Source organism: Macaca thibetana, chromosome 6, assembly GCF_024542745.1.
Source record: "Macaca thibetana thibetana isolate TM-01 chromosome 6, ASM2454274v1, whole genome shotgun sequence".
Classification (NCBI taxonomy): domain Eukaryota; kingdom Metazoa; phylum Chordata; class Mammalia; order Primates; family Cercopithecidae; genus Macaca; species Macaca thibetana.
The window spans coordinates 144,268,392-144,284,372 of record NC_065583.1 but is presented as its reverse complement, the minus strand read 5'-3'; the positions used below and the strand labels follow the sequence as shown (position 1 = coordinate 144,284,372).

At 44.1% G+C, this 15,981-nt stretch overlaps 1 protein-coding gene across 6 annotated transcripts in view; it reads right to left on the bottom strand.

Moving 5' to 3' along the window:
* The window catches only part of ZNF131 (zinc finger protein 131), a 113,895-nt gene that overhangs the window by 40,145 nt on the left and 57,769 nt on the right, over positions 1–15,981 (bottom strand). For 2 of the 6 annotated variants that reach the window (XM_050793444.1, XM_050793447.1), the window contains exons 2-3: positions 14,069–14,207; positions 12,934–13,035 (exon numbers count right to left, since the gene is read on the bottom strand). In XM_050793444.1, the coding sequence (XP_050649401.1) occupies positions 12,934–13,035; positions 14,069–14,207 (241 nt within the window). Of the gene's footprint in view, positions 1–12,933; positions 13,036–14,068; positions 14,208–14,677; positions 14,753–15,120; positions 15,324–15,981 lie in introns of those variants that run through there. The other 4 variants (XM_050793446.1, XM_050793445.1, XM_050793451.1 and 1 more) reach the window with 4 other exon arrangements.

Below are 15,981 nucleotides of genomic sequence, written 5' to 3'. Positions count from 1 at the left end.
CAGAAAGTTTCAAATTTTGTAACAGTTCAGATTTTTTTTTTTTTTTTTTTGAGACCAAGTCTCATTCTGTTGCCCAAGCTGGAGTGTAGACGTGCGATCTCAGCTCACCTCAAGCTCCACCTCCCGGGTTCAAGCGATTCTCCTGCCTCAGCCTCCCGAGTAGCTGGGACTATACAGGCACACATCACCATGCCCGGCTAATTTTTGTATTTTTAGTAGAGAAGGGGTTTCACTATGTTGGCCAGCTAGTCTTGAACTCCTGACCTCGTGATATGCCTGCCTTGGCCTCCCAAAGCGCTGGGATTATAGGTGTGAGCCACTGCACCTGGCGAGCAGTTGAGATTTTCAAATTTGAGATGCTCAATCTGTATGGACAATTTAACAATACTAAGTGTTTTAAATTCATGAAGATCTATTAAGTGTCTTTAGTTTCTTTTTTGAGAAGGAGTCTCGCTCTGTCGCCCAGGCTCGAGTGCAGTAGTGCGATCTAGGCTCACTGAGTAGTTGGGACTACAGGCATGGGCCACCATACCCAGCTAATTTTTGTGGGTTTTTTTGTTTTTTTTTTAAGTAGAGACAGGGTTTCACCATGTTGTTCAGGCTGGTCTTGAACTCCTGACCTCAAGCAATCCACCTGCCTCCACCTCTCAAAGTGCTGGGATTACAGGCGTGAGCCACTGTGCCCAGCCCAATTTCTTTAGTTTTATGGTTCTCAGTATTGCATGTATCTCACCTAAGGAGGTGAAAGGTTAAGCTTACTCTTATTTTATTCTTTATGGTGTCAATATAAATGGGATTGTTCTCCTAATTTCCTTTCCAGATAGTTCATTGCTAGCATATAAAAATGCAACTGATGGCGGGGCACGGTGGCTCATGTCTGCAATCCAACACTTTGGGAGACTGAGGCGGGTGGATCACCTAAGGTCAGAAGTTCAAGACCAGCCTGGCTAAAATGGTGAAACCTCGTCTCTACTAAAAATACAAAAAGTTAGCTCGGTGTGGTGGGAGGTGCCTGTAATTCCAGCTACTCGGGAGGGTGAGGCAGGAGAATCACTTGAATCCAGGAGGTGGAGGTTGCAGTGAGCCAAGGTTACGCCACTGCACTCTAGCCTGGGCTACAAGAATGCAACTCCATCTCCAGAAAAAAAAAAAAAGCAACTGACTTTTGTATGCTGACTTTGTATCCTGCATCTTTACTACATTTATTAGTTCTAGTAGTTTTTTGTGGTGTCTTTAAAGTTTTCTATATATAAGATGTCACCTGCCAAAAAAGACTGATTTCTTCCTTTCTAATTTGGATGGTGTTTACTTCTTTTTCTTAACTAATTGCTCTAGGGAGGATTTCCAGTACTATATTGAAGTGATAAGAGCAGGCATCCTTGTCTTGTTCCTTGATCTTAGAGAAAAAAGTGTCAGTTTTTCACCGTTGAGTATGTTAGCTGTGGGCCCTTATTACATTGAGATAATTTCCTTCTATTCCTAGTTTGTTCAGAGTTTTTACTGGGAAATGGTATTAAATTTTGTCCAAGGCTTTTTCTTCATCTATTGAGATGCTCATGTCATTTTGCTTCTTTATTGTTAGTATGGCATATCACATCAACTAGTTTTCATGTTGAACTATCCTTGCATCCTAAGGATAAATCTCACTTAGTCATGGAATATGATACTTGTACCTTGCTGTTAGAATCAGTCTGCTACTATTTCACTGCAGAGTTTTGCATCTATATTCATCAAGGATATTGAGCTATAGTTTTCTTTCTTGTGTCCTCTTTGTCTCGGTTTGGTACTGGGATAATGCCTACCAATGAATTTGGAAATATTCCTTCCTCTTCAGGTTTTTTGGAAGGCTGTGAGAAGGTCTGAAATTAACTTTTCTTTTAACATTTCATTGAATTAATCAATGAAGCCATCTGGTCCCATGCTTTTCTTTGTTGGAAGGTTTCTGACAACTGATACAAGTGCTATAGCAATTGCAGGTCTGTTCACACTTTCTATTCCTTCATTATTTAATCCATTTATGCCTAGTGTTCCATTATTTGAACGCTAAGTGTGTGGGAGTTATTAATATCCTACTGCTCAGGGGCATAACCAAGGTCTGATTTTTCAAATTCAAAAAATTGCAATTTCAGGTATAAATGGGTTAACCATGAAACATTCTTTAATTACTTCTCCAAGACTCAATTCTATAAACTGTACCCACTCTGATAATGACAGTTCATGGACATCTCTTGACTGTAAACTACTTGAGGAAAAAGATTTTTGATCTGTACACTCACATCACAGTACCTAACAGTGCCTCCTAAAATGGAGGAATATAGAACAGGAGGAATAAATCAATAAATACTAAAGTCACTTTCTCTTTTTCTTTTGAGATGGAGTTTCGCACTGTTGCCTGGGCTAGAGTGAAATGGCATGATCTTGGCTCACTGCGACCTCCACCTCCCCAGATGAAACGATTCTCCTGCCTCAGCCTCCCGAGTGGCTGAGATTACAGGTGCCCAGCACCACGCCTGGCTAATTTTTTGTATTTTTAGTAGAGATGGGGTTTCACTATGTTGGCCAGGCTGGTCTCAAACTCCTGACCTCATGCAGCCTCCCAAAGTGCTGGGATTACAGGTGTGAGCCACCACGCCAGGCCTAAAGTCACTTTCAAAATTATGCATTTATCATTGATACTTTTGACAGTTTTGTGTTTAAAATTTAATCCTAAAGTCATACTCTGTTTATGTCTCTCAATGCTATGTATTATTGGTTCAGTTTGCTAATGAAAGACTATGAGGCACTATTAAGAAAAACAAAAAGAAAACCTATATTTAACATAAATTTTAGACTAAGAAATGCCCAAGTCCAAATTGCACACAATAGGTAAAACTGCAATTCACAAAAATATGTTCTTCCCATCTGTTTTACACATCTGAATGCAGCCTTCAGGACAACAATAAGAATGCTGGTGGAGTATGATTTAAGCGTTCAAAGCAGCATTCTCTATTTGCGTAAAGAGAGGTTACCGGCTGGACGCAGTGGCTCATGCCTGTAATCCCAGCACTTTGGGAGGACGAGGTGGACAGATTACTTGAGGTCAGAAGTTCGAGACCACCCTGGCCAACATGGTAAAACGCCATCTCTATCACAAATATAACAAAATCAGCCGGGTGTGGTAGCACGTGCCTGTAATCCCAGCTACTGGGGTGGCTGAGGCAGGAGAATCGCTTGAATCCGGGAGGTGGAGGTTGTAGTGAGCCAAGATTATGTCACTGTAATCTAGGCTGGGCAACAGAGCAAGACTGTCTCAAAAAAAAAAAAAAGGGATACCATTCAGGAAGTTATAACTTTCATGTTTTACTCACTCACAGCTCTTACATGAACTGAGTTATCTGGGGCAATTCAGAAACTCTGAACCTCAGCAAACTCATTTTCAAAATGTCTAAAAGCAATCTGAATATTGAGAAACACCATAAAAAAGACCAAGTTACACTCTACCAAATAAACAAACAAAAATAACTGGACTCACTGAGGGCTAGTTTTATTTGGTTCCCTTTGTATTTTTTCTCCTTGTTGCTATCATTTATTCTTCAGTATATGAGAGTAGCCCAAGGAAAACACAACGAGCTTTTGCTGTCTTTCAGAAGTTTTGGCCAAAAGTTTAAAAGCACAAGAAAAATCCTTTTTAAAACAATGTGTAAATGTTTCCAAAGTCAAATGAGATTTTGATTTTTAATCAAACACACATACATAACACTTTCTATATATACAAAAAGCAAGGCCCTAAATACTTTATAAGCATTAACTTACTTAATCCTCATAACATCTCTATAAAGTGATAAAACCCAGATGGTCTGACTCCTAATCTATGATAAAGATTTTAAATAGGATACTAACAGGATAAAAACTTCAAACTTTTCCTTCCTGCTTGGAAAAGTTTGAAGATACATGTTCTCATTCACTATAGGTTCATAATCTCTTACTCATAATTCTAAAGTCCCCTCAATTTATTTTTTTTGTACATACGCACATACGCCTATCCCTCCATGTTATTCTCTGGTGGTAGGATGGGTGAATTACTGCTTATTCTTCCAATTTACATCTTGACTTTTATTAACATTTTCACCAGAAAGGCTTTGCTGAACTTTGAGAGAACCATATGCTAAGAGATATAAACTATATTAGCCAGAAAATCTTAATACCACTAGCATTCTCAAATATATTAGAATTTCAGGATCATTCCTCTGCTTTCCTGCTCAAGTCCAAATACTTGTTGACAATCTTTAGAGGCAGATCTTCCACTTGGAGAAAACTCCGTTTGCCATGTCAACACAGAGTCAGCCAAAAAATGTGATAAGGGCCAGGCACGGTGGCTCACACCTGTAATCCCAGCACTCTGGGAGGCCAAGGCAGGAGGATTACCTGAGGTCAGGAGTTAGAGACCAGCCTGGCTAAAACGGTGAAACCCCATTTCTGCTAAAAATACAAAAAATTAGCCAGGTGTGGTGGCACACGCCTGTAATCCCAGTTACTCAGGAGGCTGAAGGAGAAGAATCGCTTGAACCCAGGAGGTAGAGGTTGCAGTGAGCCGAGATCATGCCATTGCACTCCAGCTTGAGCAACAAGAGTGAAACTCCATCTCAAAATAAAAAAAGTAGTAAGCTTGGAGGCCGGGCTCTGTGGCGCACACCTGTAGTCCCGGCACTTTGGGAGGCCAAGGAGGGTGGATCACCTGAGAACATGAGTTCGAGATTAGCCTGACCAACATGGAGAAATCCCGTCTCTACTAAAAATACAAAAAATTAGTCAGGCGTGGTGGCGCATGCCTGTAATCCCAGCTACTCAAGAGGCTGAGGCAAGAGAATCACTTGAACCCGGGAGGGGGAGGTTGTGGTGAGCCGAGATCACGCTGTTGTACTCCAGCCTGGGCAACAAGAGCACAATGCCATCTCAAAAAAAAAAAAAAATGTGGTAAAAAAAAATGTGGTAAAAGAATCGAAGCATCAACCCTTTCAAAACTGGCCTACGGACATTTTTCTCATTTAACAACCAGCACTATTAACATTCAGAAAAACTAATTTTGAAGTTAGGAGAAGAAAGTTATCAAAGAAAAAATATCATTTTGAATCTGCTCTTACTCTTCTTGTATTACCCATCACACAAAACGTATACATTATTTCTTTCTCTCCCTCACCACCATACTGAATCAATGACAAATCTTTTTGATTCTGCCTTATTATATCTCAGCCACATTGTCTCTACTTTCCCGTATCTCTTTTTCTTTTTTTTTTGAGAGAGTCTTGCTCTATCGCCCAGGCTGGAGTTCAGTGGCACGGTCTCGGCTCACTACAACCTCCACCTCCTGGGTTCCAGCAATTTTGCTTCCTCAGCCTCCCGAGTAGCTGGGATTACAGATGCGTGCCACCACGCCTGGCTAGTTTTTGTATTTTTAGTAGATACAGGGTTTCACCATGTTGGTCAAGCTGGCTTCGAACTCCTGACCTCACGATCCGCCTGCCTCGGCCTCCCAAAGTGCTGGGATTACAGGCGTGAGCCACCACACCTGGCCTCCCATTTCTCTTAAAACCAGAAGTTTCAGCTGGGTGTGGTGGCTCATGCCTGTAATCCCAGCACTTTGGGAGGCCAAGGCAGGCGGATCATGAGGTCAAGAGTTCGAAGCCAGCTTGACCAACATGGTGAAACCCTGTACCTACTAAAAATACAGGCCGGGCGCGGTGGCTCAAGCCTGTAATCCCAGCACTTTGGGAGGCCGAGGCGGGTGGATCACGAGGTCAGGAGATCGAGACTATCCTGGCTAACATGGTGAAACCCCGTCTCTACTAAAAATACAAAAAACTAGCCGGGCGTGGTGGCGGGCGCCTGTAGTCTCAGCTACTTGGGAGGCTGAGGCGGGAGAATGGCGTGAACCCGGGAGGCGGAGCTTGCAGTGAGCCGAGATCACGCCACTGCACTCCAGCCTGGGAGACACAGCGAGACTCCGTCTCACCAAAAAAAAAAAAAAAAAAAAAATTCCAAAAATTAGCCGGGTGTTGTGGCACGCACCTGTAATCCCAGCTACTCGGGAGGCTGAGGAAGCAAAATTGCTGGAACCCAGGAGGTGGAGGTTGTAGTGAGCCGAGACCATGCCACTGCACTCCAGCCTGGGTGACAGAGCAAGACTCCATCTCAAACAAACAAACAAAAAAACCAGAAGTTTCTCCATAAATCTGGCAGCAAAACTTGATCTCAACTGACATGAGGCTATGTCCAGTCTTTATCCCACTTACAGTGAATACTAACATGCTATATGCTGCTAAACTATTAATATTTGCAAGTATTATGTTTTTCATTGCCCTTAGAAAAGTTCTAAAATCTGGAATATTGAGAAGTATGTCTGGCCTCCAAGAAGATGTGAATAAGGAATTGTGGACCTAGCTCCCTGTCTTGACTGATGAGAATCACCTATAGACTAAATAAAGCACTGGTACCAAGGGCTGGGTGTGGTGGCTCATGCCTGTAATCCTAGCACTATGGGAGGCCAAGGCAGGAGCATTGCTTAAGGCCAGTAGTTCAAGACGAGCATGGGCAAAGTAGTGAGATCACTTCTCTACAGAAGATATAAAAACTAGGCTGGGCATGGTGGCCCATGCCTGCAATACCAGCACTTTGGGAGACTGAGGCAGGCAGATCATTTGAGGTCAGGAGTTTGAGACCAGCCTGGTCAACATGGTGAAACCCTGTCTCTACTGAAAATACAAAAAAAAATTAGCTGGGCATGGTGGCGGGCGCCTTAATTCCAGCCCCTTGGGAGGCTGAGGCATGAGAATTGCTTGAATGCAGGAGGCGGAGGTTGCAGTGAGCCAAGATCGCACCACACTGCACCCCAACCTGGGCAACAGAGACTCCATCTCAAAAACTGTAATAATAATAAAAAATAAAAATACAAAAACTAGCTGGCCTTGGTGGCATGTGCCTGCAGTTAGAAGGCTGAGATGAGAGGACTGCTTGAACTCAGGAGGTCAAGGTTGCAATGAGCCATGATGGTACCACTGCACTCCAGCCTGGGTGACAGAGCAAGACCGTCTCCAAAAAAAAAAAAGTACTGGTACCTGATCTTCGGAATCAAAACTGGGATAAATATCTGGGTTTTTGTTTATTATGAGCACCCAGGTGCTTCTTTTTTTTTTTTTTTTTTTTGAGATGGAGTCTCGCTCTGTCACCCAGGCTGGAGTACAGTGGCGCAATCTTAGCTCACTGCAAGCTCCGCCTCTCGGGATCACACCATTCTCCTGCCTCAGCCTCCCCAGTAGCGGGGACTACAGGTGCCCACCACCATACCCGGCTAATTTTTTTTGTATTTTTAGTACAGATGGGGTTTCACCGTGTTAGCCAGGATGGTCTCGATCTCCTGACCTCATGATCTGGCCGCCTCGGCCTCCCAGAGTGCTGGTATTACAGGCATGAGCCACAGCGCCCAGCCTCCAGGTGCTTCTAACTTATATGACCAGCCCAACACTGTCCTAGGAACAAACCAGTGACCTAATGAGCTAACATGAACCAAACTGATAACACTTGCCCAGCTAAGTGAAGTGATGGTAGATGTACAGTAATTATACATCAAGATTAGTTTGGTAACTTAACAAATCTCAGCAATCCCTTACTCCCTTCATAACAGAAGTGTGCAGAATACAACTTTTCTAAGAGAGTATCTAAGGAAAATGTTGAAGTGAACAATTTAATCTGAGTCTTCTCCCTGCCAGCAATGCTTAGAACGGAGTAAAAGGGGGCAGCATTCTGGCATTACTCTAGACTCAGGGAATCCCTGCAACTGGTGGAAAACTCCTACTCAAAAAGATGTACAGGCCGGGCGCGGTGGCTCAAGCCTGTAATCCCAGCACTTTGGGAGGCCAAGACGGGCGGATCACGAGGTCAGGAGATCAAGACCATCCGGGCTAACACGGTGAAACCCCGTCTCTACTAAAAATACAAAAAATTAGCCGGGCGTGGTGGCGGGCGCTTGTAGTCCCAGCTACTCGGGAGGCTGAGGCAGGAGAATGGCGTAAACCCGGGAAGCGGAGCTTGCAGTGAGCTGAGATCTGGCCACTGTACTCCAGCCTGGGTGACAGAGCGAGACTCCGTCTCAAAAAAAAAAAAAAAAAAAAAAAAAAAAAAAAAAAAAGATGTACAAACACATACAAGGATGCTTTTTGTCCTTGATAGTAGGGGCTAAAATTTCTGGACACTATGTTAGAGTTGCTGTTACAGAGAAACTAAGTGCTATGGATCTGTGGTTTCAGGTGAAGTAGAAAAAGAATGAATTTAGAAAATTGGAGGTTCAGGTTAGAAGGTTGTGTGTTCTCAACAAAGGAATGAAGGTCTGTTGAAGATTTTGTATGGTGTGAATCCAAGTCACAAAGGTGAGCTGGGATCCAATTAGCTTCAATAGCAACAAATCTGAATTGAAATCAAAGATGAACCTGTGGTTCTAATCAAAGGTAACTTACTTTAACCAGGAACACAGAAAACAGGGAGGGTGAGCTCAGCTTGCACCTAATGAGTTTATACTCATAGAGAATATTACAATCTTAATTTATACACGTCATCTGCTTTTATGCAATCGTCTAAGACAGTGGTCCTCGACATTGACTGCACACTAGAAGCATGCTAGGGCAGTGCTCCTCAAATTTTACTGTGCATAGGCATCATCTGGAGACCTTGTTCCAATTCAGCAGGTCTGGAGTGGAACCTGAGTCTATATTTCTAACAAGTTTCCTAATGATCCCCATGTATGTGGTCCTCAGACCACAACCCACATAGCAAGAACCTAGAGAACTTTTAAATATAGTTGCCTGGATCCCACTACTGAAAGACTTAATTATCTGGAAATGCAACCTGGACATTTGTATTTGTGATAGCTTCCCTGGTGTCTCTAATGCCCATCTAATGTGCCATGCTGTAAGTCATTATTTATATTTTACGAGTGGGGGATGGGGTCCCAGTTCTAGCTAAGATGGAGAATGCACACTCCACCCTATCTTGTCCGTTGATCACAACTAAAAATCCTGGAAAGAACACATAAAGCAAACATACAAGGACGCTGAAAAGTAAGTTGAAGCAAGCAGACTGGGAAGAGAAATCAAAACTCAAACAGTAGTGAGTTTCCTGTTTTTTTCCTCCCACAAATGTCAGCTTAGACTTGAGGACAGCCCAAATCTAACTGTGCAGTGAGTGGAGACAGAGAAAAGTTTCAAGAGAAACTCCTTCTGGATAGAGAACCAGAAAAGACGATGAATGGGAGAGGGACAATGGGGAGGGGTGGATACCTGGTAATTTTTCTTCTCTCTCAGCTCTGCCTCAAAGCAAGTTCCAATTCTGAGTCTGCACACCTGTGGCTGGTAGTGGTCTCCTAAACTCTTAAAGAAAGTTCTTCTGACAAAACAACTAGGAAAAAGATGATGATCTGAAGAGTATGGAGGAGGGAATTCATTTTATTTTTTTCTCTTAACTTTTCTCTCTCTCCATTTTGTCCAGGAAATGAGCCCCTCCACAGAAAACGTATGAGCGCACGAAGAAGCTAAAATCCCAGTTTTCTCACTAAAGAACCACGAAAAGAAACTCTTGGGAGCTTGTGTACAAGGGATATCATGGAAAGGAGAAAAGTCCTCCACATTTGTGTATACAATCTCAAGTTTACCACCAAGATGCCCATGTGTGGAACTGACCCAAGACTGCAGAGCAAAGGCTTTGAGAACTGCACAATGGCACGGATGGCACACCTGGGACCTGAACGGCAATACAAAGGTTTTGAAAACTAAGTTCAAATTGGATCCGCAGCCCACAGAGGAACTGCCCGCTAAAGCAAAACCAAAAAACTAAAAATATTTTTCCAGAGAATTTTAACAGCATCCAGTCTTGTAACAAAATATTCAAATGTCCATGACATACTCCAAAATTATGTGATATATGAAAAATAAGGAATCCAAGATGTCTAACGTCACACAACACACAAACAGTTAAAACAGGGCTAAAACTCAGTTTTCTAACTATATGCTCAGGGCTTTCTCCACAGCCAGGTGACCTTGCTAGACAGTACAGTAACCCCAAAGTTAAGGGCTTAAGATACTGAACCAAATTAATTATTTAAACCTGAATCTGACCAAATGACAGAAATAAAAGAGTGTCTATTTTGCTTTCTTATCTATCTCGAGTTCAAATACTGAAGACCCCACAGACCCAAATCTCAAGGTGACTAATCTTCAGAAGACTAGGCTCTACTTCTACTCCTCCAGGTAGTGTGTGCTCATTCTACCAGCAACAAATATATTCCAGCTTAGGCCACTTTTTCTTTTTCTTTTTTTTTTTTGAGATGGAGTTTCACTCTTGTTGCCCAGGCTGGAGTGCAATGGCGTGATCTTGGCTCACCGCAACCTTTGCCTCCCAGGTTCAAGCGATTCTCCTGCCTCAGCCTTCCTGAGTAGCTGGGATTACAAGTGCCCGCCACCACGCCCGGCTAATTGTATATTTTTAGTGGAGACGGGGTTTCACCACGTTGGTGAGGCTGGTCTCCAACTCTTGACCTCAGGTGATCTGCCCACCCTCGGCCTCCCAAAGTGATGGGATTACAGGTGTGAGCCACCGCACCCGGCTAGGCCACTTGTTTTTTAAGACTTAAAATTTCTGCTCAGACTCGGCCAGTCACGGTGGCTCACGCCTGTAATCCCAGCACTTTGGGAGGAAGAGGCGAGTGGATCACCTGAGGTGGGGAATTCAAGACCAGCCTGACCAACATGAAGAAACCCCATCTCTACTAAAAATACAAAATTAGCTGGGCATGGTGGCACGTGCCTATAATCCCAGCTACTCGGGAGGCTGAGGCAGGAGAATCGCTGGAACCTGGGAGGTGGAGGTCGCGATGAGCCAAGATCACATCATTGCACTCCAGCCCGGGTAAAAAGAGCTAAAATCCATCTCCAAAAAAAAAGGAAAAAAAATTCTGCTCAGACTCTCCTCTTTGAAATCTTTCCTCTCTAAGGAAGACCAAATCATTCATTCTCCCTCTTCAGTGATACCATTTCACAGTAATAGTCTTTGTAATACTTTTTAAACTCCTTTATTTGCCTGTTGCTCACCTGCTATGGAATTTTCTGACTTCTTTAAGGGATATCTTATTCATTAATTCTTCAGCTCCAGGGTCTAACATAGTACATAATATAGGTATTCAGTACGATATTTTTTTTTTTTTTTGAGACAGGGCCTTGCTCTGTCGCCCAGGCTACAGTGCAGTGGCAAAATCATGGCTCACTGTAGCTTTGATCTCCTGGGTCCCAGCAATCCTCCCACCTCAGTCTCCTGCATAGCTGGGACCACAGGCATATGCCATCAGACTCAGCTAATAATTTTTAAAATTTTTTGTAGAGAAGTGGTCTCCCTAATGTTTCCTAGGCCGGTCCCTGTTTTGTTAAACTTTGACAATACACCAAGTATTATGCCAGGCATTCTGCATGTTATCACAATTAGTCTTTATAAACCTATGAACTCACTTTTCAGATGAGGAGAAAAGCATGCAATTGAGGTAAAGTAACCTGCCTGAGGTCACATATTTAATAAGCCTCAGGTGTGAATGAATTCATGGAGGCTTACTTTGTAGTAGAAACCACTATCATCTGGGCAGTCAGATTCTCACTTTATTAAGTTTTGTGGATTTCCATAATTATATCTCTGTCCTGATCATAGATATTAAAAGATAATCTAGCTGCAAATATATCAGCTATAATGCTAAACTGGAACATACCAAAATTAAAGAACATTCTTAACTCTTTTTTGTTTTCTTTACTCCTCTAGGCATCAAAGGGAAAAAAAGCATGTTTCTAGGCAACCCATTCAGAACAAAGAATACATACACGATGAAATAGATACAAAACCAAAATCCAAGAACCCTAAAAGAAGCTAAAATTTTGTAATTACATAAGCAAACAGATTTATTTCCTACTGTTTCGGATTTTGATGCCGGTGGTAGGAGAAGAGTTACTGCAGTAGCAGAAGAAAAAGCATGGTAATTAATAGCACAAACTTAATTCCTTGCTAGTTGGGCAACCCTGGGCAAGTAACCTTTTAGAGTCTCTTTCCTGAAGTGTAAATGTAACACCATTTCCCTTTAAAAAAAAAAAAAAAAAAGAAAGAAAGAAAGAAAAGACAGGGTCTATGTTGCCCTAGGCTGGCCTTGAATTCCTGGGCTCAAGCAATCCTCCTGCCTCAGCCTCCCAAATAGCTGGGACTACAAGCAAAAACCATCATGCCCAACATCAAAGGATTGCTGTGAGCAATTAGACAATACACAAACTACATATTACAATGCCTGGCACTTGGCAGGTTATTAGAAAAATGTTTAGAAAGTACAAAAATCACTTTTTGCTTCAAGGTAACAGGTATTGATCCACCCCATTGTAGAGCCAGAATTTCCTCTGAACACTACTTCAGTTCATTTTAACTAGCTTTCCTCCTATTATGACAGCCCATTTCACACTGTGCATGTCATCTGTACCTCTGCTACTACATCACTACTTCTGCTACAGAGTACAGTAGAAGTTTCTACTGTAACCTGCAGCATCTCCACCGGTCTGAAACATAAACCCACTGAACAAAGACGGTAATTCAAAAGACAATGACCACCAGTTTCCACAATGGAAAAGACCAACACTTACCATCTAAGTTTTTCCTGGCAGATTATTCAACCAAGCACTTCACTGAAAGTAAGACTTCTCAGGTATCAAAAGAACAATTTATCTACCTTTACCTATAGAACTACTGATGCCTATTTCCTATGGTGTCTTAATAAACTGTCTAAAACTGCTTCACCAATTGTTTGCTAAGTATTGTATTTAAAACCAGTATTTAAATAAAATGGCTTCTTTGATTTATTAAACAAAAAATAAAAAATAAACAATCACTTACCTTCTATCTCCACCAAAGGTTCTTGGGTAAACTCCTGAAAGAATTTGTAGAAGAACTTACTACAAGCAGCCAAAACAGCCTTGTGAGCCTTAAAATGGTGTCCTAGGTAAAATTAAAAAAGAAAGAAAATAATACACAAGCACGAAAATCAAATGTATAACTATATAAAAGACTGAAAAATCATATAAAACAAAAAATAGGTTTTCCTTCATTACATAACTATATAAATTATTGAACTCAATGCAGAATATTCTTGGCAGCTATCTTGGCAAATGTTAATCTCAATTAGATAGGAAGCTAAAACTTCACTTCAAATCCCTTTAGTTTTATAAAGGCTAATTTACAACACTAGGTAAGGAGCCTCTTGCCACTTTGTTATTTCCAATTAAGCAGTGAGAGGCATATCCAACTCAGTTGAAACTGCTAAATAAAAGGACAACCCTTTAAAAGGTCACATATCATTTGGAAAAAGAGAAAAAAGCCATAAACACAAAGCTGGATATGTCTGCTATGAAAAACATTTTAATATGCCTAATATTTGGAGGCTCCATCTATGGCAGACCCATAATTTTAAAAACAGCTTACCTTGAGAAACCTATTTTCACTAAACAGAAAACATACACAAGCTGGATTTCCTTTTATTATAGAGACAACTTCTAAGATTGGTAAAGACCCTATTTTATTTTGGAGATTGTCAAAGCGGGTATGAGTGCTGCAAAGGAATCTCTCTCCTCCCTTTTAGACCATTTGGGAAACTATAAATCAACACTTCCCAAATGACTCCTGTGAGGGACTTCTCAAAGAAGCTTACCAACAAGAGGCTATCAACCAAACATTTTGAGACATCCTGTCCCCAACGCCATCATCTTGCACTCAACAGGATGTAAGAAGTTAAAATGAGATGAACACCAGACTACGTGGAAAGCGTGACTGATCAACCAGTCTTCTGCAGCACGTTCTGTGAGAGTGGACACTGACAAGTGCAATCTGGTCTGCAGGCTTTGGTAGGGAGACCATAGAAAATGTGGTTTTTTTTTTTAAAAAAACAAAAACAAAAACAAAAACAAAGGCGGGTGTCCGAAGGACAGAAAAAAACTGAAGCCAAAAATGCTCCTCTGCCCACTGCCCTACCCACCGTCGACAATTAGGGTGATGTCAGTAAAGCGGTCCTGCTCTCGCTGTTCATTCAATCGGTCCAGGATCATTTTATGATGTTCAGGGAACTCCTGAAGGCATTCCATCGTCTCTTCAGCCTCCATGGCCATCGGGCTGCTCTACAAAAGAAGAGCATGATAATATACACCCATGAGCTCGGGCCGAGGAACAAAACCCCTAAAGCATAAAACAACAACAAAAAAACCCAGCAACGTGAAAAGAAAGGGGGAGGGTGAAGCAAGAGGAGAGAAGGCGAGGGAAGAAAGGCGAGCCGAGCGGCCGCGGCGCGTTAGGGGCCGGAGTCGCGGCCGCGGGACTCCGAGCCTGACCTAATTGGAGTCGGGAGACGCGAGCTGGAGCGGGGTGGGCACAGCGCCGGAGGCTCCAAGCGCCGGGGCGCGCAAGTCCAACAAGGGAGGGGACTCGACAGCGGTGGCGGCCCTCTAACGGCCCGCCAAGCCCTTCTGCCCGGCCGGGGCTCCCGCCGCCCCGGGACCCGGTCCGGCCCGCGACCCACAACGACTCTCGGGTCGCCTCTCCCTCCCCCGCCCTCCCTCTTCTCCCCCGCCCCGACCGGGCCGGCACTCACTGAGGGAAGGAGGAGCGGCCCAGGCTTGAGCGTCACTTACGTCGACGCACAGCGTCACCACGTCAAGCTCCGGCTGACGCGGACGCCTTCCGGGCGCCGACCAGCAAAGGAACGGGCCACGCCCCTGTCCACACCCCTCAGTGGATGGGCGGGGCCTAGCGCGAGGATTTGGCGCTCAAGAAAGGCAAGGACTTGAGCTCTGAGAAGGAACTGGGCTGCGGTCGATTTGAGCTCGTGGAGGGCCTGGCAGTGCCAGAAACTGGGAACCTAAGTCGCCGCCCTTCCACCTCTCACCCTCCCGAGCTTGACTTCAGGGGCGGACACTTCCCGACCCGAGCCCAGAATGAACTCGCCAACCGTCCTCAACCCAGCTACTGCGCGGCCCCTTCCGCCCCGTCCTGCCCCGCCCGCTTCCTTCCGAGACCTCGGTCGACCCGCCTTACCTAGCTCGTGGGCCGCCCTCCTTCCTCTCGGCCCCTCAGAGCCTCTTGTTCCCTGCTTTCCCCTCCCAGGGCATAATGCGCCCCACACCTTTCCTGACCCCTAACCCGTGGCTCGTCCTCCATTTTCTTCGTGAGAATAGGGGCTCCCCTTCTGCTCGGGCCCCGCTGGCGCACGTGCGCTCGGTTGGGCACCCGGGCGGCCGCGGCGCCGCAGCGGCAACGACGGGCGCGAGCACGTTCGGGCCGCCCGGGATCTTCCTCGGCGAAGCGCGCCCTCCCCGCGCCCGGCCGCAGCACGTGTTTGCTGGGCTCAGGACCTGGGGCTGCTCAGAATTATTTACACCGGATCCCCTTACTGCAGACCTTCCCCACTCCATTAAAGAATCCAGGCCGGGCGCGGTGGCTCACGCTTGTAATCCCAACAGTTTGGGAGGCCTAGGCGGGCGGATCACATGACGTCAGCAGTTCGAAACCAGCCTGGCCAACATGGCGAAACCCTGTCTTTACTAACAAAAACTATACGGGCGTGGTGGTAGGCGCCTGTAATCCCAGCTACTTGGGAAGCTGAGGCAGGAGAACAGCTTGAAGCAGGGAGGTGGAGATTGTAGTGAGCCGAGGTAGTGCCACTGCACTTAAGCCTGGGCGACAGCGCGAGACTCCGTCTAAAAAAAAAAAAGTCCAGTGACCCACAGTCAGCTGCATGTGACTGCTTCCTTGATTCCTCCAAAGAAATATATATAAATAAATTTTGAGGATAATTCTATAATTGAGATTTATTTTTTTCTCTCTCAAAGAACTTGAGAATTGGGATTAGGGAGGAACTCAAATAGCTATATGCTAAAAATGTAATCATTATTTCAA